Source organism: Oculina patagonica, chromosome 4 (genome assembly GCF_052425735.1).
Source record: "Oculina patagonica isolate OP01 chromosome 4, crgOcupat, whole genome shotgun sequence".
NCBI classification, from domain to species: Eukaryota; Metazoa; Cnidaria; class Anthozoa; order Scleractinia; family Oculinidae; genus Oculina; species Oculina patagonica.
In genome coordinates, this window is record NC_135761.1 from 17,868,183 (window position 1) to 17,893,754 (window position 25,572).

At 39.8% G+C, this 25,572-nt stretch overlaps 2 protein-coding genes across 6 annotated transcripts; one reads left to right on the plus strand and one right to left on the minus strand.

Moving 5' to 3' along the window:
* Positions 1-1,653: 1,653 nt before the first annotated feature.
* Positions 1,654-10,397, minus strand: LOC144649820 (uncharacterized). Of its 4 annotated transcripts, none has more exons than XM_078509418.1 (4): positions 10,208-10,397; positions 5,183-5,245; positions 3,287-3,661; positions 1,654-2,744 (listed from the first exon to the last, which is right to left on the minus strand). In XM_078509418.1, the coding sequence occupies exons 2-4, from the start codon at positions 5,240-5,242 to the stop codon at positions 2,388-2,390; spliced, it is 792 nt and encodes a 263-aa protein (XP_078365544.1). In that variant the 5' UTR covers positions 5,243-5,245; positions 10,208-10,397; the 3' UTR covers positions 1,654-2,387. The 4 variants fall into 4 exon arrangements, with proteins under 4 accessions (XP_078365544.1, XP_078365542.1, XP_078365543.1 ...); XM_078509416.1 differs by lacking the exon at positions 10,208-10,397 and adding an exon at positions 6,481-6,638; XM_078509417.1 differs by lacking the exon at positions 10,208-10,397 and having other exon boundaries at positions 5,183-5,692.
* Positions 10,398-18,995: 8,598 nt separating this feature from the next.
* On the plus strand, positions 18,996-24,637 carry LOC144651813 (uncharacterized). 2 transcript variants are annotated; one of them, XM_078511824.1, is made up of 4 exons: positions 18,996-19,149; positions 20,113-20,184; positions 22,665-23,078; positions 23,533-24,637. In XM_078511824.1, exons 2-4 carry the CDS (start codon positions 20,116-20,118, stop codon positions 23,929-23,931), a joined length of 882 nt encoding a protein of 293 aa, XP_078367950.1. In that variant the 5' UTR covers positions 18,996-19,149; positions 20,113-20,115; the 3' UTR covers positions 23,932-24,637. The 2 variants fall into 2 exon arrangements, with proteins under 2 accessions (XP_078367950.1, XP_078367951.1); XM_078511825.1 differs by having other exon boundaries at positions 19,102-19,252.
* Positions 24,638-25,572: the final 935 nt, after the last annotated feature.

The window sequence follows — 25,572 nt, forward strand, 5'->3', positions numbered from 1 at the left end:
GTCGAACGGCTCGGGTTCGAGACCTGACCGGGGCGCTGCGTTGTGTTCTTGGGCAAGACACTTCACTCTCACAGTGCCTCTCTCCACCCAGGTGTATAAATGGGTACCGGCGAACTTACTGCTGGGGAGTTACCCTGCGATGGACTAGCATCCCATCCAGGGGGGAGTAGCAATTCTCCTAGTCGCTTAATGCTACGGAAACCGGGATAAGCTCCGGCTGTATGGGCCACTTAGGCCCGGACACAGACTTTACTTTTTTTACCATGAAAGACAAGTGAAGCGATAGTTGATTGTTTGCCATGTTGAAAGGTCTTGAAACTTGGCATAACGACGCCATTTTGAAGTCTTCTCTAGTTTAAATTAGTATTATCTTATGGGCGCGTTTCGCAAAACTAACTTTATCATGTAAGTCAGATAAATTGTCAATATGATCTCCGTTGGGCAATGACTGTTGACTTCATTTGCTTTTTAATCATCAAATAAACGCAACCGTTTCTGTAGCGAGGACAGAAAAAAGACAGGAAAGATAAGATTTAATGGTGATAATGGCGCTGCGCATTTTCCGCGCTTTGGAGTTCCCTCACCAGTCGAGAAGAAAGTATGTACACTTAGCTTATACCCGCCTGTTACATTGCGAATGTTTTGCTGTCTACTAGAACTTGTAGCTACTTGTGCAAAATTAGAGCTCGAAATATTGACATCACTTCTCGTATTTCCGTTAGTTAAGACAATGTTGCAAGCCCTCTCTTGAGCGAGACTTAAAGAAGAAGAAACAAAAAATGCATTTAACAGGGAGAGATGCTCAAACAACGCGCTGATGTTCTTTCCACCGTGAACGGCCACCTTAATTTTTTTTAAGGTGGCTCTGAAACCGCTCCGAGAGACTTAATTTAACATTGGAAAAAGTTGTATCTTTACATGCTGATCATTGTTTAATAATGAAAAATGGGGGTCACGGGACTCGTTTTTGAGCTATAAGCACTTAAAGCTAAAATAAGGGTGTTTTAAACAGGTTATACCGTAGCTATGGTTACCAGTAATGCCAAGAAAATAGCCACAATTTGTTTATCAATGATTGGGCATTTGTTTGATACTATTTTTGTAGCAGTAACTAGTAACGTCACGGGATGGGCAAAGTATGTGTGTACTGAAAAAAGAGAGGTACCGTCTTTAATTTGGGCATGAGAAAACACTTGACCACACTCTTACAATAATAAATTCTGATGTTTGCCTGCAACAAGCTGCGGAGCGTCTTAGCTCGTTTTTAAAATGTCGTCCTGTCGCGCGCCAGCACCGCGGTAAAAATATCACGTGTAACCATTTTGTTGCGCAAGCCACGCGCAAGATTTTTAACTAATTAAATTTGTTACGGTTCGTTTTGGGACCGAGTGAGTAAGGTGTCCCGTCAATTTCTCAGCTGCGCATGGGTGGCTACCAGGGGAGAGTTTTACCGCAGGCATTGACCGCAAAAGTCGCGCTGATTATGAAAGTAGAGCTGAATCGCTGAAACTTGATATGAAACTTATTTTGACCTGCTTTTCTCATCACTAGAAGTAGTTTTGCAGTTAGTTGTGGATTTGTGCACTTTTCTGGGGACGGATACTGATAGGCAACACAAAGGGGCGTTTGAACAAAAATACCGCTGACATTGGATAACGGTAACGTCGTTTATTGACAAACTTGAACTTCATACTGCTGAAGTAGAATTTCATTCACATGCTTCTCGATCAGTCACCAAAATAATAGCAATCATAATCGATTGACTGTTCTAGAACTACTGACTAGCGGGTACACCTTTAAACCATTCCATTACCAGTTTATTTACATATAAGAGTGAAGATTACATCATAAAATCGCACTATATCATACACAAACGATTTGAACAGCTAGCGATTGCGTCCCTTCGTGGTTTGTTTTTTTTTTCTGCCAGTTCGGGAGGTTTGTGCTGTAACCTTGGTCAGTTTGTTGCACACGGAACTAGTGGCGACTTTATTGAACAAAAAAACTGTCGGAAAACTAAAACTGAATACCCTACCTCACTAATACAGTCACGTATTCGTTAAATTTCATAACGAGTCGAGCCGAGTAAATATCGATCGATTCTATGAAGATGATTTAATCATGTCATGTACAGAAAGAAAACTACCTTAAATCGATATAACACATGGTTCAGTAACGCAACGAACCATGTTTGTCGTCTTCTTTCGCGGAAGAATTAGAAATTCGAGGACTTCGCCGTTATTTTAGTTGTAAACGATTTATTCGCTTTTTTTTCCTCAGGCAAGCCCGTTTTTACAAATACAACTCTTTCCAGCAAAGTGAAATGATACAACCAAGAGCGAAGCATAGTAACGTTCAATAGAAAGTTTGTTCGTTCGTTGGCTCGCTCAACCCAAGAAGTTTGCGTTGAGTAAGTTATCCTCGTTGACTACCTCATGCCCGTTTATAACTTCGATGCATTTGTAGTAGACCTCCAAGTATTTGTATACATCATTGCATGTTTGGTCGTTGAAAAAGAACTTTGTGCACCTAATTTCGCACATGGTCGTTCCCTCGCAGGCGTCTTTTACTTTTGTCAGAAAGAGTGGCGTTGTCGGGCAGAATTTGTTGGCCATAAGGTTCCCTGTGTGTTCCGTGCACAGGCCAAAGTTTCGTCTTCCCCAGAAAGCGGAGATAATGCTTATGTGTTTGTACTCGTTACATCTCAGCCAGGCTGTGTCCTCTTCGCATTTCACTGTACCGTTCTGTGTAAGGTAAGCAAAAAGAGCCATTAGCTAATAATTTTTTGAAGACTCGCGGAAACAACTAGGAAAGTTTAGTTGTAATCCATTTCCATCCAAGCCATCCGCAGCCAAAGACGCTTATTAACAGTTTCAGTGCTCTAATATAGCAATTGTTAATGGACAATCATTTTATGTTTCTACGACACAAATATATTTTTGGTTGTTCAAAAATCTGTTAAAATCCGTGACAAAGCCCCTTTAATCATTATCTGGGGCATATTGTTTAGTTCTGCCACCAGATTCTCAGAAATATCACAATTAAAGCGAAATGTATAGTACTAAGATTTCGAGCCGGCTTTGGGTTCAAAGATTTAACATTACAATGGTCAGATACAGTTTTAGTAATTGCCTCAAGCAAACCTTCTGTTACGGTTTTCTATAAAAGGACAAGTCAGTAACGAATCATATATTACACGATAGCCTACGAGATTTCAGAATACCTCTTGCAGCTACAGGAAGAAATCTATACCCTGGAATAAAAAAAAGTACATCACATTACTTACGTATCTAATTGGTGTAGGGCCAGGAGATCCGGGTGGTCCGGGGGGACCTTGCATACCGGGCATACCGGGCATTCCACTGCCTCCCGGGTAACCCGCGGGTCCAGGCAAACCAGGGGCACCAGGGGAACCGTCCATACCAGGGGGACCCTGGAATCCGGGGGCTCCAGGGAGACCAGGGCTTCCTGGAAAACCAGCCGGACCGGGATCTCCCTTAAATCCCGGGGGTCCTTGAGGTCCGGGGGAGCCGGACATTCCTGCCATACCGTTCATACCGGGTGGACCTTGCAATCCTTTGAGAATGAAACCAAGTGTTACATTCTGATCCTTGAGTAGTTTGTTAAGCAGAGGGGGGACTGGAGACACGGGCAGTGACGCCTGGAAGAAAAAGAATATGAAACAAGTTGAGTCTATGTCAGAATATTAGCGCAGTGTTAAATTACGTTTCTGAAGCTTGCTTGTTTGTTGCTTTTATATATATTTTAAGTTCGTAGGATGTTCGTTATCATTTTGTATTTCCTGCATTTGTCAGCGGGAAAAGGTTTTATATGAGTATAAGTGCAGTCTTGTTAATCAAAGTTAATAACTAACAAAATAGTCAATCCCGTGTATCAATAAAGGTTACCATCTATACAACTCTATCTATCTATTTGCTGTATTAGTTTCTTTATCAATCTATCGATCCAGATAGTACGCAAATATCCTTAATCGAGACAATTAAGTAATTCCTTTAGAGATTAATTTAGAAGAGTAAGATAAACATATGAATACGTTTTCAAATACAGGTCCCTGTTATAGATAGATCATGATTTGCCCTTGTGATAACCAGTAAGTTCGCAGTAAATCAAACTAATTATTTGACTGATACGCCATTTCGGGAATGAAGATTAAATTCATAGCTATTAAATACAATATCACATAAATCAAGACAGTGAATGGTGTAATAGAAGCCACCAGGGCAAATATCGCACGCCACCATGAAATTACCCGATTTTACCATTGAATTACAAAAACACTTATGTTCAACTGAAGTTTGTTACCGATTTGTCTGTCGCCACATAGAATGACACCAAAACAGCCGCAACCACCGCGAACATTGATCGTATCTAGGATTTTTAAGCCGGTAGGCTGCCCTAACTCCACTGATTTCTTGATCGTTGTACTAAGTTCCTCTTCTCTCAAAAACGTTCCTGTTTTCGACTGGCAATTTTTTAAAGACCACCGACGGTCTTTCTCGACATTTAGGAGAATTTTTGGCCAGAATTTTAACGAAAAAACAGAGAAAAAATATTAACATCTGACGCAACGACGTGTAATTGTAAAAAATTAACAAGCAACTCCTTTCACAGTTTACTTCAGTTGTGCCATATTTGGCGTTCGGGCAGGTGGGACGACACCAAATATGGCGGAAGATCAAAACATTTTAAAATAGTATCAAGACGGATAAATTGCACGAGAACTTATCTTTTATAATGTTTTCTTCTATAAGTCTATTTATTTTTTTTCCTGAAAAACCTTGGAAGCCATTAAATAATAGTTGAGCTTGGTGCCAAAATAAGTAAGCGACTTCAGGCGTATTAATATAATCAACAACACTTGACTAACTTCACTATAAGCTAAAAATAATTCGTAAAAATAATAATCATAAACCTAAATTATACTGCAGAGCGTTAATTGCACTAAAATTAAAAACGTTCGGACTATAATAAGATGTCAAAACACTCAACGTTTGCAAATAGTTAGTTTGTGTAAGCACGAAGCAAGTCATCCAAAGTGATACGCTCCCTTGATCAACCACCAACCGATCGATCAATCGTTCGATTGATCAAACGTTCGATCGCTTAAGCCGATATACCCTGTAAACCGGAACTAGTGAATCGTTTGAAAACCAGTACTCACCGATAGTTCGAAATGGACTAGGCCTATGGCGACTAGTACCGCCAAGGATGCGATCCTCATGACCTAGCAAATAAACAGAAAACACTATTTTCAAATTGACTGGCCCTTTCTGTCAGTCCAACATAGGCAGAGATGGGGCGTTCGGTTTCTAGCCTGCCTACCGTGACTTCATCCCACCAGTAAATTGTTTATATATTAGACAACTGGTGAATGAATTGTTAATTATCTTTGTCTCATGACTTAACTATTTGGGGATAACGTAGTTTTGTATGAGGGGAAGGCAACACTCTTATGACTGGTTTGCTCGACAGGTGTGCGAAATCTGTCACCCCTCGACCAATCACAAAGCAGTATTTTGACATTTTCAGTTCTGGTTTGTAATTTTTGGATCTTTAGCTAACGATCGATGATCTTTCATCCAAGAATAATCAGATTTGTAAAAAAAAAGGTCTTTTCGCGGGCTTTCTTTTTTAAAAGAAATAAAAATTGATTTTATCTACTCTTAATCTCGAAATAGTTGCTCTTTCAGACAAAATGAAACCCTCCTTCGAATCAATTTTAAGGTTGTTTGTGCGACCTTTTCCCCACCCCCAAAATGAAGAGTGCAACTTAACCTGTTGTATCCCGGACAACGAGATATCACGGGATCTAAGTTGCACAGTTCTTTTACTTCCCAGAAATCGCACTTAAATCGGATATTTTATCAATTCTAAAACGTGCAAAAGGAAAGTAGCAATTTGAAGGCAAATACAGTGCATTCATGTCATACTCGTTCGTTCAAGTTACCTCGCGCGGCCAGCCTTCATTACAGAGTCTTACTCGAAGGCGCGGTATACAAACACATGTATGACAATTTCGTTGGAAGTTTTAGAGATTAAGGTCTTTCACTTACCGTAGCTATCCTTAAAAAAATACCTTCGTTTATCGTCGTGATATCGCCCCCACTCAGTGGATAATATGGTAGATATCGGTGGGAGAAGACTTGCACTAGCAATATGTCACCCGTTATGTCTGCAGGAAAGGTCCTTTAAAAGTGATATCATAGACGTCCGGGTACAGAAAAAACACCTTGAAATTCTCCGTCGTTTACAGATGTTAGCTTTCCGTTCAGTTCAGGAACCAACCTCGCACAAATCTAACGGTTATAACACTCCTGTAGACTTGCGGCGGTGTCAAGAGATTGGTGAACTAGGGACGGTTAGAATAGCCAAGGCAATTCCCACCGATATCAAACAACCACTTGATCCACAAATATATTCCCTTTGAGTGACGGAAACGTCCGCTTATACAAAACCAACCTGCAGTTGTCAGCCCGTTGAACCCAAAATATTTGGCCGGCACAAAAGTAAAGATGTCCGCGCGTTTTTGCTCAACTGACTTCGCGAATTATCTCCACAATAAGAGATGTCGGGTTGATTGGTCGAGCGGCGCCTGAACCGAGCCTGCGATATTTAGCGGCGATATGGTAACGCGCTCAACGTGGCATCACCGGCCCCGCGTGAGAGTTGAGACACTTGGTACACAACATTAAGATGCGATGACGTAATGTGTTGACCCTGAACACCGAGGAGCCAATCAGCGCTCGCCGTTTTTCGCGCGAGCAGGTTGCTTGTGTGTGACTGCACGCTCAAATAAACATTGGAGTTTTTTTATTCACGCGCTCTTAAAAAACAAATCAGTGATTTTGACTGCATGGTTTTAGCCTTCGATTAAACATTGACATTGCTACATTTTGATTTTTTGTGATATTTGAGGCGAAAAGTTTTCTTTCTCCTCGAAATTTCCCTATTCTCTTTTTTCTGTGTTGTGTCTTGGAAAATGAAAGCGTTCTGACGTAATGTTACTCAATCTTGAAGTGTCATGAAACACTTAGGTGTCAGTGGAACATTTAGCTATCAAGGTCAAAGAGACAACGTTGTGAAAAAATTTAAAGATTCTCGACTTCACACACTGATCCTAAAACATCATTATCATTAGTTTGCCAGATCTAAACCATCTATCAATAAATATAACTTAAACCACCTCTTGTTAATCTGATTGACCATAACAAAACTCAGTGAATACCTACAAGTTTAACAAGTGTGTTTGTATTGTTTACTAATTGTCTTTTTCTGGCTTTATAGCTCTATTCTTAAACTTGACACCCTGGCGCGCGAAAGCAGCAAGCCGTACAATACATGATGTCGGCCCGTTTTTGTTGTGAGCGGTCCATTATTCTATAGTTAGTCAACAAATATCATCCATTATAGGCGAGTAGAAACACTCCAAGTACCTTCACACTACAGACACCTAAGATTGGGACGGACTTTACATAATCCATCAATTGTGAATCTCAGATGCGTAAAACAACAGATCAGAATACCACTTGAATACTTGTGCAGATCAGAATACCACTAAAATGTTTTGTGTTATATATAAAGACCATTTTTGTTGTGGAACTTGATTCAGTAACATGACAAATTTGCTCTATACACACAAAAACTACCGAAAAACAGCACATTTATTTTAATAAATGGATACTAAATATAGCCTAAAGAATTAAAACCATGCGACCGTAGCCAAAATTTCAGACAGCACTTCTGAAAATATGTCGCCTAATTGAAAAGCCGAACAAAACCACTTTAGCAAAATTACGACAAAATTATTAGTGGTAAAAAACAAGCTTTGCACACATTTACATTACTGAAGATAGTTTTCTACCGGAGTTTGGTCTTCCGAGTAGCAATATATCTTAGCATCATTCTTAGTAAGGGACAGTTCAAACCAATAGCTGAAACGTCGTTTGCCTTTTTCAGTCAGAAAGGTTAGGTTATGAAGTTACTATTTCTTCGGCAGAGATAGATAACAAGTCGACTTAACTTTTAATGGAAAGTTTAGTTATAAAATTTGGGATATAAAAACATCAGCCTTCGCGGCGAAGTCAATGGTGTAAGTTGACAATCTTAGAAATTTGAAAACAAGCGTTTACTTTAGTATGTAGAGAAAGCATCTACTCATTTGACGTTTCTTGAAGTATCGATTCAAGGAATTTTTTTGAAGAAAAAAACTCCAGATAACTGAAACAGAAACACGACAGACAAAATGTCAAAATAATAAAAGAAGCTGGTCTTGTTGGCAGGTACCAAAGTGTTGTTAGTATATAGCAATGTCAGAAAATAGGTCACAAATATTAAACAAATCAAAAAAGCTTATCTTCAATAGTGTTTCGTTTTGGCAATCAGGGCATTTTTATTATTTGTTCGAGAAAAAATTTAAGCAACCCGAAGACCATTCATACCTAAAATAAAGTTAAGCCTTGGTCAAGCATGTTTAATTTTAATTGAAAAGGCGGGAATTGCATAAAGCACATGCCATTGATGGTAGTGACAGTATTTACCGTCAATAACGACAATATATTGTCTAGCTTTCCCGCCAGTGGTCTTTTAAAGATAAAAACAATAAGTAGATTAAAGCTCCAAGTAGTTAAATGAATCCCTGGCTTATAGTGCACTAAAAATGTCTTCTGAGATTATTGCTTCCTAATCAAGCTCACGATTAACGAAAACAATTCGATTCCAAACACTGAGCGACTGATATTATCAACAATAGACATGTTTATAGTACCAGAAACATGCAAAGCAAAAATAATTCCAGAAAAATTTAACAAAGGTAAACATTTAAAGTGAGGGTATGGCAAATGAACTTCGTGTATAAAAACTCGATTGCCTTTCACTTTGTGCTAGTGGTGACAAACGAAAAAACTCCAGCTACTGATTTAGGTGGCTGTGAAACGACTTTGTCGGGTTTTACTGCTTTTCCTCGATTAAGTTCCCCTCCTCCAAGAAGAGCAAAAGCCAAATAATCGTGACTTACGAAAAAATCCCTTAAAGAGCAGTCAAAATGAATGTATAAAGTAAGAGAAGGAGGATTTGCATCTTCTTATCCTGAAGTCTGTATATAACGCTAGTGTATGACCATTCATAGCCTGCAGAACAGGCGGTTTGGCGGGGTTATTTTTCTTCTCTTCGCGCTCGCCCGCAAAAAACGGGGACCATTCAAATGAAAGGAATCGAACAGTACTTTCTTACTGTCAATCTGGATGTATTATGTGGTTCTAACGTTTAGGTTTCTGGATGAAACCCGGCTTGTGTGTGGCCATTTAAATGAAAGCTTCTGATCAGTGTTTTATGTGGACTGTTTATAACGCCATGTGAAAAGTTTGTGAACTGTTACTTTATGGATGTTAGATGATAATCTTGTGTGTGGCCATTTAAATGAAAGGTATAGAGCAGTATTTTACTGTTTGTTTCCTATAATTTTGCAAATCGAAATCTGGGATTCTTTGTTTTGAACATGCGGGTTTTGAAAGTAAAAGATTTGATTCTTATGATCAGTCAAACAATAGGTTAAAACGTTTAACTAAACGTAACAAAAATAAAGCCTTTTCTATTGCAGTACTTTTGTTTCTACACGCACGATAAAAATATCATTTACGGGTACTTTAAAGCAAACCTCGTGCGCGTTGTGAAGGTCTACCGGAAGGTTGCCATGGCAATTGGGACGCTCGTTCTGCTACCTAACATGGCACAGGTGGCGAGCTGGTGACTTGCACGGAAAGGTCAACACAACTAATTCAATTTGTACAAGAGCGAGAAAAATGCGAGGCACTTACGATAAGTGAGAAAAACTGTCAAAAACAAACTCGATAATTTCTCAAGGTGTAATAAAATACGGATTGAAGATAGCTGCGTCAAATGTTAAATACTGGATTTATTGCTTGACCGTGAAATGATGGTACTATTGGCAAGCGCGGTTATGTTATCTATTGGCTATATTGCATCGTTACTGTTTAGTGAAAGAAAGCAATTCTGACAAATATACGATACTTCTTCTAGTGTCATTAAAAATCGGTATTCTTTATACTTTAAACGAAATCAAGATTCAATAAATACTAATTTGACGAACAAAATGTATAAAACTGGACACTCATTTCTTCACCCACTCCGATTCATGGTAAAAAAATAAAATAATTAAGATATAACTTACGAGTCTGGTTACTTCGCTGTCTCGTCAAACGTCTTCCTATTCGGAACACCGCTGAGTTGACCACAGATCACACATAATCACAAATAAATGCCTGGTAATAGATTTTTTTTTTCCTCTTCCCAAAAGAAGAATATAACCGGGGCTAGACGTCAGTAAAACGCGAACAACAAAGCCCCGACGTTAAAACTATTGTTCTCGCCTTACTTGTCCTGAATTACCCATAAGCCACCGGCTCGACTGCAACCTGCCACTCAATTGAGTGGTTCCGCGCGCTGATTGGCTGGTTTGGATGTGTTTCTGTCGGCTTCATTTCTTTTTAATTTGTCCACTTTGAAAGCAGCTCGAGATCAAGAATACGTCATATTTTCAGGAAAGCATCGACCGAGAAGCCATTCCTGCGATAAGCAAAGATTTGTAACTGAGGCAGTTTACAGCACCGAGAATGAAAAGTTGTTTTCGTTTTGTTCGCTCGACGAAAATGGCTGATTTGGAATACACGGATTGTGCTCCTGGATTGGCGTCGAGTGGCAACAGAAAAGTTTTATTATTGTGTGGTATCATGTAGGATAGTGAAACGAGAAAGCTTTGTTCTATGATCCCAAGACGGGAGATTTAAAGAAAATGTAATAGTGGAACAAACATATTATCCAATTGTGAAGGCCACGAGAAATATTGGAGAAGTGTGGAACGTGAATTTTGGACGAAGTTTCAGGATGGTTGCTTGGTTATTTTAAAAATACAGCATCCTATTATAACAAATTTCGGAAACTTCACAATGTTATATGTGGTGGTAAAAGTAACGATTTCGCCTCTAAAGTACCACGGTATTTGGTAAAGGATTCTACAAAAAGCCACTGCAATGTATATTCCAGCACATTGTGGTATCCTTTGAAACAGAGATTGATGTGGTAATCTGATACTGTTTCTTGGCAAAAAAGATCATCGATATTATATTGATCGCTGGACTAACCTGCCTCAGAGAAGAAACGTTGAGTAGTTTGAGGTATAATTTGGATCTAAAGCGAATCAAGGTTTTGGAAGACAAACACAGCCTCCATTGCTACAAGCAGACGCCATGCTTCAGTGAATTTGCTTCACGGGTCATTTCATTGTTTTGCTTTTCTTCTTTTGGCTTGTTCAATGACCGAACGAAACCTAACCAAGCTGAAAATTTGATTAAGATACACCCATCAATACCAGTGCTCTCCTTACCAAAATTACTGCGAGTGCACTCGGTCGGTGAATACAGAAATAATAAAAGCGACAAAGCAATCGTAGTATCTGTACGCCCGGAAATTCTTAAAGTCAGTTTGACATTTTCCTGTTTACAAGCTAAAATAACATACAACACGAAACTTTGCCGTATTATGATAGCTTTAATAGTGGGCTGCCGCGTCCAATAAGCGCCTCAACCTGAGCGCTTTACCTTCTAAGGTGGAAACTCTTGTTGAAGGCATGCGTGCGCATTACGTAGTTTTCTTTCTTTTTTTATTACACGACTAAGACAGCTGAGAGGGCAAATAAGTAAAAATTAACCAATCAGAGTGCTTTACCGCCAGTCCAACATTTTAAGTATTAGATCGGGTAAAGTTAATTCAGCTCTTTTCAATGATAAAGTCGTTTAAGGACCGATTTACACGGTACAACTTTCTCGCATTCCACAAGCTTACGACAGGTCTACACCATGTCTTAGGACCGTTAACACGCGCGACGTCTGTCGTAAGGATGTGGTAGGTTGATTAATGCGACACGACTCATGTTGTACTTATGGTCTAAGCGTGTCGCAAGCGATGATCGCAGGCAAAATTGCACCGTCATAATCGCCACTAATAAATCTTTTACTAACCAAATTTGCTCCATCCTCGGAGACCCAGGGGCAGTTAGTGGGGGCGAAAGAACGCGAAACTGCGCGCAAAAAAAATTAGCATATATAAAAAGTTGTATTGACTGAAAGTGCCCCTGGGGAAAGTGTCTTACCAGACCAGTTCAAAAACCTCTCTGAATACTGCCTCCCGATTGGGCAGAAAAATCTTTTGTATTCCCTTTGTATTATTCTGCCCAATCGGCGACCAGCCTGACTACAGTCCTTTTGGTGTGTTCCACACGAAATATGTACACAAAGCCAGTTCGCTCGCCATACCTGTCTTGCTTGTTCGCCAAGAATTTGCTCGGGAAGGAAAAGTTTCGGCTAGTGCCTCCTCAACTTGGATGTGAAGTGTCGGGAAAATTTTGTCTTCGGGAAATATGACCGTCATTTGAGTGCTACAATTGTTGCTGCACGCATTACACGCGCGCGTAGCTAATCGGTCGATCGACGGAAAAATTTTACAAAATGTAAGGTCTTCAAAGTTTGTTTGGAAATAGTTTTTGACTTACTAAAATCTTTAGCTTGATGTAACTTAAAACACATTGTTATTTTAATTTATTACTATGATATTCGAAGTTATCTTTCTTATTACTATCTTTCTTTAATGTAGATAAGGTATTTCCTTTTTGTAACTTTATTTATTTTTTCTTCTTCATTTTCTTCTTACCTCCCGCCTCAAATAACAAGGCTAATTGCGGGAGGTGAAAAATATTGTAAATAATATGATTGTTTAAATAAACTTTTTGTTGTTGTTGTAGTTTCGCTTCCAGCTGCGATCGATCTTCTATTATCTCACCTATAAAAAACTTAGGAATCGCTGCTGCACGCTTTGCACGCGTAGCTCATCTGCCGGGCTTGTTCGTAAAAAAAATTACTCTTGTTTGGAAAATTTTCGCCTAAAGCTGTCATTGATCTTCCCAGAAAAAATCTGAAAACATCCATCACAGCAGTGCAACTAGCATATCGCACACAAACTTTTAAAACTCGCAAACGATCGACGATCGACCACAATATGAAGAATCTGCCGTTTGTCCGCGTGCATGGCCGTCAAACTTTCGACGTTTTCAACCAGGGGAGGCACTAGCCGAAACTTTTCCTTCCCGAGCAAATTCTTGGTGAACAAGCAAGACAGGTATGGCGAGCGAACTGGCTTTGTGTACATATTTCGTGTGGAACACACCAAAAGGACTGTAGTCAGGCTGGTCGCCGATTGGGCAGAATAATACAAAGGGAATACAAAAGATTTTTCTGCCCAATCGGGAGGCAGTATTCAGAGAGGTTTTTGAACTGGTCTGGTAAGACACTTTCCCCAGGGGCACTTTCAGTCAATACAACTTTTTATATACGGTATGCTAATTTTTTTTGCGCGCAGTTTCGCGCTATTTTTGCCCGCAGTTTCGCGTTTCTTTCGCCCCCACTAACTGCCCCTGGGTCTCCGAGGATGAATTTGCTCGGGAGTCCTCGATCTTTTCTGTATGGACGTAGGCTTGCTGCGCTTGATCAGTACTGTAGTGACCTATGGCCGATATTTCCCAAATATGGCCCTCGCGCTTGGTTGATAAGAGTTATTATTAATCATTAATTACAGGACAACTCGGATTAATATTAATCGGATTAATATTAATCCTAATGATTATTATAATCCAGTAATAGATTATTATAATCCAGTTATAGATTATTATAATCCAGTAATAGATTATTATAATCTATTACTGAGGTTTGAGCCGTGCCTTAATCCATTAGGATTAATATTAATCTTATGTAAGATTAATATTAATCGGATTAATATTAATCTTAATAATAAATCTCAACAACTCAATCCTAGTCCAAAGCTTCCGAACTGAACCATATACTGGCATATACAAAACGCAAAATAGTCAACAGACTTGCGCGTGAAAGATTTCAAATCTATATTTGAATCATGTGGTGCCAACGCGTGCCAACGCAACGCTACGAACGAGGGCGGTAAAAAATCCTAAACATCGAGCTAAAAAAGACAGAGCGCTCGATCAAAATAATGCAAGAAGCATAGCCTTTACAACACACAGTGTCTCTCTGAAACCAACTTTCAGCTTTTTCATAGTAAAGTTGAACCAGTCTCTGGCGAAGCCGGACCAAGATAACCCGTGATAAGACAATACATCTTGCAACAATATTGATTAAAATACCGGGCCCGGCGTCAATAAAATGCAAGTAGTTTACATTTTCACGTAACATTTCATATCTTTTACTTCAAGGGCGAACAATTTGAGAGCCTAAAGCATATCTTGCAAATAGAATTGAGCCAAAACAAACTGAACTAGCACAACATGTGGCAGAGTACAGATTTAGAGGTGTCCGTTAAACTCTACTTGTAAACGGAAACCACGCAGCGCGGACTAATGACCTCTAGACACTTCCTTGGCCACAATCTTACGGCTCTATTCAATACATAATGCCTCCAAATAAAAACAGTACCCTCAGAAAGAAGTCAGAAGCAAATAAGGTCGAAAGACCGAACTAACATAGAACGGCAAAGGTACAAATGTCACGAACGTAGGAGTCGTGACGTGACGGATGTGATTAGTGACTTCTGTTTTGACAGTCCTGTTGCCGTGCCTTAATCTATTACTGGATTATAATAATATATTACTGGATTATAATAATCTATTACAGGATTATAATAATCTATTACTGGATTATAATAATCCTATTATAATCTATTATTATTATAATCCGCGGATTAATATTAATCCGAGTTGTCCTGAAATTATAAATATATTAATTTGTTGGTTGATTTGACGATAAGCGCTCACTAACGTATTTTTAGGGAAATCTGAGTAGCTGTTTTCTGTAATGGATAATGCAGTATCTTTTTTAGAACAAGAAAATGAACGAGAGAAGCGATTTCGACATCGCGGGCCTCAAATTAAGGAAGACGACGATGATGGCGACTGGCAAAGTTTAGCCAGGCCCTCTACTGCATGAATTGCCAGATTCTGCTGAATCGGTACTATACTAATAATGCACTAAGCCTGAAAGGGAAGTTAAAACTAAGGTTTTCTGTTCAACAACCGGCTGACTGTGATGAAGTTAACGGTTACCATAGTGGTCACTTTACAAATGCGCAAATAATTTTGTACTTACACACCGTTCTTTAAGAGGAATCTCCATTTCTCTTCCATTCTTTTGTTGTTGGTTTTCTCTTCTTCCCTTTGACGCCGATCTGCTTCCCATGAGTGACGCCAATCTACATCGTTTTGTGACTTGTCAGACTTGACCTCCATGTACTATGAGACTGGTTCAAAGTTATCTGGCGAGCGAGCCTCTTCGAGCGTCCCGCAAAGCAGTACTTCGTTATTCTCTAGCCGTTGTTTCAACAAGTAAATTCCCTAAAACGAAATAAGTGTTGATCACAGTTAGAGCTAAAATGTTTGCAAGAGCTTTGTCACCATGCAGCCGGCGTACGTTGTGTTAAATGAAAAACGGTCTTAAATCTAAATTGACAAGTCCTTACCAATCCAAGAGAGCCAGATGACCTAACGGTTCCGGGACTCTGTCTCGGTTGCCAAAGAATGAAGCAAGCAGGAGAGTTGTTTCTACCCTGAATGGCATGCTAGTTCATAACCCCCCCCCCCCCCCCTCCCCAGCATTGTCCCATCAATTCGCCGGTACTAATATAATAGGCTATTTCCGAGTTACTCTTTTCCTCTGTTTCAAAACGAGTCTACGTGCGAAACCATTCATATAAAAATGAGTTTCACCCTCAGGTCCATTTTCATGTAAATCAAACTCATTTTTATATGAATGTTTTTGCACGTAGACTCGTTTTGAAACAGAGGCAAAGGGTAGCTCGGAAATGGCCTATTTATACACTCCGGTCTTGGGTGGAGAGAGGCACTCTTGCTCTATTTCTGACAATGCAATTACCCAGACCAGGCTGGAAACCGAATGTGTCGATCCAGAATCGAGCCGCATACTATCTTTTTAAGACGCCGTTCCTCCCTTACTAGCATCAAAAAGAGTAACCCTTTATCTGACAACTCACAGTCTTGAGAAGACGATGGCACACTAGTTCACAAGTCGTGAGAAGGCCAGATAAACCATGTCTCCTAATATATTCATCCTCTTGCTCGTCTTTTCCTACCTTAGGTCCATCATATAAGCTTGCAGTCTTGTTTACTACCACAGTCTACTTGCGAACATTTTAAGTCCATTTCAAATCATTCTCGTCCCCGAAGCCGCTTGTCCCTTTTGGCTGGCAGAACCTCGGGCACGAAGAACAAGTGGCTCTAGGGACAAATGATTTTACTGGCTACAGATTTTCAGCAAAGGAAATTTAAATATAGTAAATCAAATCAACCGTTTTAAAACCTCTTTGTTGTAGGGGAATTTAAAATGGCAGATCTGATTGGCTATATTTAAATTCTCTTTGTTAAAAATCTAGCCAATCAAAAAATGTGTCCCCAGAGCCACTTGATCCTCGTGCCCCAGGTTCTGCTGGGGTTCTGCTGGCTGAGAGGGACAAACGCCCAAACGAGAATGCATGACAAACTACACTGGACGTCCACGTGTGCATTTTACTCGAACTTGGACTAGATATTCTGTGCACAGGTAAAATGACCACAGGACCCACTTTATATCTGTGCAGTGTAAAACTCAGAGGTTATAGTTGGGGAAGGGGGTAAGTTATCAGCAATCGTAACACTTGCTCGCACACGTTTGCCCGCGCTTCGTGCCGGCTTTCCTCGAGGTTTGATTGGTTCACTGGATTGTTTGGTCCTTTTGTGATTGGCCAAAGCGATTACTTCGGTTTTGATTTTACGACACTCAATCGAAAAACGCTTTATTTATATACACAGGAGATTTTCCTTAACCAATTGTAGCAATTCTTTAGAGGGAATTTCTCTGTTTTCTTTTGTCATTTGACGATGATCTTTGCGGTTGTTTTTGTAAGTTAAACAATAAAAAAGAAGACAAAAAATCAATAACCTCCGTTTTACCGGCATCCATTCCTTTATTAACCGAACTGTGAACCCACACACTGGGGCAAGATCAGTTGCGAGTTCAGATGTCCCCGTGTAAGTGATAGAATGATAAATGAGGTATGAAAATAAATCACACATAAGAACTGCGGATAGTGAATGTTGTTAAGCATCCTTGCAGTTATGTTTGCAATTTAAGCAATTGCAAAAAAGCCTAAGAAACGTTCATCAACGGGATTAGAATGTTAGAACCCATGCCTTCTGTATGGGTCCCCTTCATTCTTGAGCTGCGAAGCTAGACAATGGAAGCTGGAGACTATACTGTACTCAGTGATCAGTCAAAATCTCTTTTATGTCATATCTGACTCTCAACTTTAATTTCCAGTAAAATCACAGGGGGCTCAGGCTCGCGCTTTGACAACTCGGTCAAAATGGCGGCGTCAAAATTATGAGGATTTGTATGACGGTAGAGTGTCTTTTTCCAAGAACACAACATAACCACACTGGTCACGCTTGAACCCGGACCGCTCGGCCGGCCAACGCCGCACAACATTGCGCTACTGGGCCATGAAGCAAGTGGATCAACTGTAAAAATACCTTCGCAGTATTATTCATTGCGCTTACGCATAGTCTAAAATGGGTGACACTGAGTTCTTAGCGCCCTGTCCCAGTTCAATTTTGAATCGGTGTTTGTTTGATGATCACAATTGTTCCAGGAGCTCAATGTGAAGTCAATAGCACTACAGGCACTTAGCACTAAACAATACAAAACAAAAATAAAAACAAAGTTATTTTAGTCCGAAATCCCAGACTTTCACGTGACGTCTGAGAGCGCAATTCCTTGGAAACTGTACGGCTGACAAGCGGTACTGAAGCGCTTACACAAAACGCTCCAATGCTCGTCTTAACACGCTCGCTCGCACTATTTACAACGCTTCGCCACTGAGGCGAAGCCTTCTAATTACAAGCTACGCCTCTTCAGTGATTTTTCGAGCTCAAACAGTAAGTTTCTTCGGCATAATAACCAACGGATGTGACAAACAATCTTTTATGTAGGTAAACATGTCCGTCTATATAAAACCCCTCAAGCTTACAGTCGCCCGTGCCAAAGTGAACGTTTTTACCCCATAGCATTGATATGTTTACTGTGAAGGGTGTCTTTTACCATCATCACTGTTTCCAGCATTCTTCTACAAAATCTCTCGCAAATAAGGGAATTTCCCGAAAGGAGATCGCTCTCAGAGTCCTTGAGCGATCGCACTTTTAGAATCAGTTTCGCCAATCGAAAGATTATTTTTGACTTTACGGAATCGTTTAATATCGAGCACAAAAAACTTTACAGATGAATTGAAAACAATTTATTATTTGTTCATTGAACCTTCAGTGGAGCAACTGATACGTCAAAACAAACTACACAGATGACTTGTTTCTTAAAAGGAAAACTTTCTTAAACTAAACGCCATTGTCTTTGGCAACCCTACCTCTTAATCACTAATTGTTTCGCGTTTGAGCCGTCATCAGCGAAAAGTATAAAAGTTGAATCAGTGTCCATAAAAAAATCAAAGAAATTTCCTATCTTTGATCGAAAGAAATCGAGAAAATATTTTTCCTTCTTGCGGTCCACCTGCTCTGTGATGTCAAATACGTCTTGTGTTCTTTGCAAACTTTGACACTCAAGCTCGCGCCTCATTGGTCAACAGGCGCGAAAACATGTCTTAGACCACTGGTTTCCTCTTTCTCGTACCTGACAGTTCACCAGAGGTGATGTTTTATTATTAAATAGCTATCCAGTTATATCAATATTACCTAAGAGTCGATTTGGTTCATGACTTAGCCATTGTTTCACTCCACGGGCAGCTCCACCGCGCGCGCTGATTGGCTCGCCGAGACATAAGCATGTTAAGCTTGCATTACGTCATGCCAAATAAAATTTCCTCCTTTGTAATGCCACGTCAAGCAAGGGAAGGTGGTTGGACGGCAGTAACGCACATGCGCGAAAGCCCCCCAAGCGCCAGTATTGAAACATTTGAGACCAGAGCCAGTTTCAGACCTCACGGTAACGGCGACTGACAGGGCTTCTTTTCCATCGGAAACAAAAAGCTTTGTCACAGGTTAGTCTCTTTGGCGAGCTTCGTAAACATCTTGGGTTGAACTGGAGTATTGAAGGAATAACTAGTGTGCTACACAACGCGAGGGACCGGGAAGTTATTAGTGGTAAACGAACTTCGTTATTTACGAAACGAAATTCCTCCTCCGCGGATATTTTGATCGATTATCCGCTCACGAAATGCTGCAGTATTTTTTACAAGTCTGACATCGGTACAGGAGTGGACCTCATCCAAACAAATGGGACTTGAACAAGATAGTCATTGACAATGCTCGGAAATATTCACCCATCTGTTTGGATAAGGTCTATTTTCCTCGTCGCGGGAATTTACTCGATCGTCAGACAATTAAGGAGGATTTTGTGTTTCGATGTAAGGAAGGATCTTGCAAGAGGAACTGGGCGGTGAAGGTTGACTTAACTTGGACTCATGTTCATAATTGTCGAGTTAGACAACCTTCTTTATTTAATTATCTCTATCTTACACGGGAATTTACTTTAGCGAACACGGGACTTAATATTATTGTCATGTTTGACACTTCTTTCCCAAGTTTTTACTTGGTAGAGAGAGCGATCATGGACGTTCATTGTAATTCTTAAACATAATTGAATACGAAAGGGGAAATATCTTAATCTAATATAACGTTAAATAATCCTGCGTTGAAATTTTAGAATTTTCGCCACAAAATTTTAAGTTTGACTACCGTGAATTTGGTTCTTCAACGCTTGGTCAACTTTGAGTTAAAGTTACAACAATCGGGAATGGTTTGATTATAAATTAAGATTTATATGACAAATTCGGCGTTAGAAAAGGAATATAAATCGTAGCGCTTTTTAGGATCGGGGAAAAAAATTTTGGCGCGCAAGATACTTTGCCGATGAGATGAACCACAACTCGTTAATGATTAATGACAAATCAGGGTGTTCGAGAATCACTGATCACTTGTTCTCTTGTTCATTTCACCGCCAGGTTATGGGGCTCAAAGGAGGCATAGGGTGCCTTCTTGCCTTATTTGCAGGCCTACTTTGGCTAGAATGCACGGTAAGTACAACTTATTTTCACCTCCGTTCACTAGAAATCTCATTATGTATTATTAATACGCGCCAGTGGATTATCTTAGTCGACGGACAGGTCGTTTTTCGGTGGTTCGTGGTGTTTTTCTCGTTGATCTACAACCGTGAATTCACAACCTTACGGTAGATTTACCCACAAAACTGCTAGAATTTAAGAGGTTTTTGGCAAATGTTTTGACTAAACTTTGCCTGCAAATGTTCCGACTGCAACGAAGCGAATAGACCGTATATTCGTACCAGTTCACTGACCGATCTTGCAGTTAGAAATTCATAGCTTTTACCTTCAATATTTGCCATTAAATTTTCGCCCATATTATTGTGCGAAACATTCTTTTTTTATATTATTAGATTCTTTCTGTTTCGTGTTAGCCTCCAAACTGCTAACATAAGTTAAACATACTTATTCAAGTCCGAAAAATCAAGACTTATTTAGCAAAATAAAAAATTGACAAATATATAACAAGTTCAAAGCGAAATGAGCTAGTCCAAAAGATTTCTTTTTCAATTTTCTTCTTTTTTTCGTATAATTTTCAAGCTCTTTGCCGCTTGCTTGTCGATGCATAACATTTGTCTGATGTAAACAATAGGCAGGTACTACCAGTAACACTAATGGTCCTCGCTTGAAGTCAATATCTCTTCTCCACAACGCTTTTGATTTCTTTGTATAAACAAAAATAACAAAAATACTCCAATACCACAATAACAATTTTCCGGGATCGAATAGCGCGCGCGTGAAACGTTAAACTGCGATATTTTTCCGTGCGTGAGCGCACAACAATTTTCGTGGTAAATGCTGACCTCTTCAATAAACATTATACCATTGTTATTATTAATCTTCTGCTAAAATGATCGTGTTTAGGTTTTAACAACTTTATTGCCGTCTTGCGGAACAAAATATCAGTTTTGACATATCTCTTTGTCTGAAATACCACAAAGCTAATTTTATCGAGTTCCCGTGATTGATATAAAAAGCAAAAAAACGCTTTGCAAGTCTGTTTAGCGTAAACTAAAATAACATCAAACGACATTGAAAATATTTACGAAGCCAGTGTTAGAAAACAATTTCTTTTTCCTAAGATTTGAATGCTAAATAATTTAACCAAATATTCAGTTTAAGACTTGTCAGTAAATGTCAGTGTTAACAGTAAATTTCACTTAACATTATTACAGTGGTGAACAGATGTCACCGAAAATTTAGAAAAGAAAAACAGATCGGCTTAAAACAATCTTCTTTAAATGTCTTCTACCGATCGCACTACTGGTTCCAGTATTTTCAGTATTATTACAGAAGACGACTGCAAAACTACAAGGGGTCTTTGAAGAATGATTTATTTTTTTTGATTTACCTCATATTACAATGTGGAAAACGTTATTCTCTCTGGAGTTTGCGACGCCCAGTTTAAGTACCAACCTCGATTTTTAATTCCCAGGTTTACTGATTCAGATTGCTAAACGTTAAATTTAATGTCACATAATTTTATGGTGAAGCAAGACCACCTTGATAGTTGTCGTTAACGTATTGACATTGTAAAGGGGAAATACGTGTTAATCAGATTTCAGAATGAAGGATTGAAACTATTAATTTGGTTCGATTAGCCTGCAATAGACCTTCCTCAGTTCTTGTTGTATTTTATATTCCATATAAGAAGTTAAATTTAAACAAAGTTTATTATGACCTAATCGTCAGGTCTATATATTCAAATTATTTTAAAAGATGTAGCTTTTCAGTCTTCAAACAATTTGCTAACCACCTAACATATACTGTGAACGTCTTAACGTGCAAAAAAGAGAAAAAAAGCACTGACGAATAAGCCGGCTGTAGAAATAACCGGTGACAGTCTGTGGAGTAAAATATTTTTAGATAACGGAATAAAATTTGACTAAGGCAGTGATGTGATTTCCTACTAGACAAACGATTTTAGCAGGTACTGGATAATCAATTCTAAGATGATTATAACTGTTTTTGTATCCATTGGAAATCAAAAAAAAATACAAAGAAACAGGTTAACGATTTTTCTTTTTGACAATCAAGCATTTGGAATTTCTACACACCAAATTTTGTGGCTCCGATCGACGAGATTTATTTTGTTTCCATTTTTTGATCAGACAGACTTCTAAACAAATACAAAACATGTTTAGTTAAACCAGGATTAACAAAATAAAAATCAGCAACAGAAAACTAAAAGACTGAATTTCACATTGGGTTCATGTAAGCTCTAACTTGTGCTTTCATTGTGCTAAATGTGAAGTCGATAAAAATCAGTTGGCAACTTCAACGAAGAAAATAATTTTAAACCATGTTTTATAACGTTACACAGACGAAAATGGAGTTTATGGAATTAGGTGGTTAATTTTTAATGTTTTTTTTATTATTTTTCTTCCCCTTTTTTTAATTTTTTTTTTCATTAATTGCATAAAACACTAATTTTGTGTGTTTCCTCTCAACAGTATTCACAACAAATACTACCCGACTGGCCGAAGATCGGCGACCGTATCACGCAACCATTTCTTGACCAGCTTATGGTCAGCCAGCTGCTCGAACAAAACCTCACTCTTGGTTTCTTCTTGAAAGGCCTCAACGGCCCACCCGGTCCACCCGGACCCCCGGGAGCTCCCGGAGAACCAGGACCACCCGGTTTGGCTGGACCTGCCGGATCACCCGGTCATGTTGGTGAAGACGGAGCTCCGGGTGCGACTGGAACAAGCGGTCCCCCCGGACCACCCGGACCTCCCGGTATGCCAGGAGACAAGGGAGACCCCGGAGAGCAGGGTGCCCCAGGTTCTGCGGGTCTCCCCGGTGCCCCCGGTCTCCCAGGATCACAAGGTCCCATGGGTCCCGCTGGTCCCGAACCGATTATGCCGGTGAGTTTCGTTGTGTGTCCTTTTTAAGCACAAGCACAAGCATCAAGGGTATCTTGACTGCAAATCAGTTGAAGGGTCCTCTTTAACTGTTCCCTTGGTTTAAAATCGAAATCTCCGTGACTAGTTCGAATGCGAAGTGTTCGATTTTCAGTTTAAATAACCTGCTCGCCGCCATGTTTACTTATGGTCATTGTGAAGTTTCGGCGTGGTCGGAGATCAACTATGGATTTGAGAGCAAAAACAATCAGAAAGAGAACGCCCAGTATTACAATTGGTAATGAATTATCCACTTAAAGCTTCTAAAACAGTTTTACACAAACACCGTCTTATGATTCGGAACAAACCTGTTTTGTTTTTTAGCAAAGATTCCCAATAAGAATTAAGGAGAGAAAACATAATAGGTTGAGCGTTCAAGCACCGTTCTCATCAACACGATTCGCTTTTTTTCTTGCAGAACTTCACTGTGATCTGCGAAGGCGAGAAGGGCTGGGTACAATGCAAACAATACGAGCTCATCAAGATTACCAAGTCATTCTGGGGTCGTGACGACCACGTGACGTGTCCCAAGATTCCAGCTGGGCTCACATCCGACAGGCTGTGCGAGACGAGTGGAGACAACACTTTGTCAAAGATTAATGGACAGTGTAAAAACGAACAAGCCTGCGAAGTGGTGGCTTCAAACATTTTCTTCGACGACAACAGTTGCGGTAACGTGTACAAGTATTTAAAAATCTGGTACGAGTGCATTCCGGACGAAGCGAACGCTGTGGACGTATTGAAAGATGGCGGCAAGAGGCGACGTCGACGAAAGAAGAAGCGAGCGACAAAAGACAAACGGTCCTCAAAGGACTAAACAGAGACTGTAGTATAACAAAATTAACTAAAACAACTACGTTACTTCAACAGCAACTCGATTTCCAGAAGCACTTTAGCTTCGGAGTTTAACCACTTTGCAAAACATTCTCGTTAACAAAAAAATGCATGCTTACTTGTTAAGCAAATTTCGCAGTGTGCAGCAAAACCACACAAGTGAGCGGCGTCCGAACACTTTGTGTCAATATGTATGTATATTGAAGTTTAACTTTATTTGATAAAGAATGTACCAATTGAGACCCAAGTCATTTAGGTGACTGAATTAGTTTGATTTAGGAGGGAAATACCAGATGTACTGGTGAAAGCGGGGGGGAGCGCGGACTAGCCGCACCCCTACCCTCTCAAGTTGTGTTGATTCGTTTTCTGAACACTCTGTACAATATTTTCGGGAAGAATGTTAAATTAAAGGAAACAGGAGACCTGTACAATAGACTTGCCACTGTTTCATTGTTGGTAAGTTTGAGCTAGAATAAAATGTATAACAACGAACCAGACGAAGTTTCGACCGCCGGGCAACTCGGTCCGTGACATTGCAAGGACCGAGTCGCTGGCGCCTTTGTGTATTTCAGAAATGATTAGTTTTGGTACGTTGTTTTGTGTACGACCTCCAGCATTGGGCTTGCTTGGAACATAACTATGGTCATGGTAAAAACAAAATGGAAATAAATTAGAGGTTTTTCTTCAAACTGTGTGCGCGTCAGAACTATCGTGTGACACATCGTGACAAACTACATGACGGACCAAGAAACTGCTGAACGTTGAACATGAAACGCATGCTCGTGCGGCGACCCCGAGAAAAAAGACGATTTGTTTTTTCATCAAATCGAAGCAGTTGTGGCTTTCTTTTCAACAACACACTGTTAACGACTTTGCTGTTACTTTTCTTTCCTTTTTAACCGTAATACAAACACACACCTTGAACCTGTGTTTTTTCAGGAATCAAAAAATAAATCAATACGCGCCCCCAAACTGTGTGAAATTACAAGCTTTAAACACGCTTTGAACGCGCTACCCTAATAATGCTTCGTTCTTCGCCCGCAACGTTTCCCTAGCTCCAGAGAAATCTGAGAATTCCCCCTCCCCGAGAAATTCCAAACTAATGACGTAACTCTACACAGATGACAGAACTGTCCCTGATTGGCTGTTCCTCGGTTTGCATTTTCGCGGCAAGTAACAACCAATCAGAGACGCTACACGGATCTCTGCAGAGCTACGTCATTATTAAGAAATGTTTTCCTGTCGAATGGAGCGGGAAAAGAATTAAGCGCGTCAGTGGAGACTACTGTTTAATAAGGCCTTCAGTTCATTTTTTTTTTTTCAACTATGATCGCCATCGATTTGGTCATTTAAGAGATCCATCGTTGATCACTAAAACGCACGCTATCACCAAAGAAAATCATCCGATCTGAACGAATCTAAATTTAAATCGTACGTTGTTTAGATTTACATGGCGTCAGAGAAACAAAATCGAACTGTTCCCTATGCCAAGGCGCATCACTGATTGGTTGACCAAATTCACAAGATAATGTACCGCGAACTGCAGCGATTTTTCGATGACGATCAAAAATCTGTACATCTATTCCTTGTATGAAATGACTATAATTTTCCTGACGTTTACCAG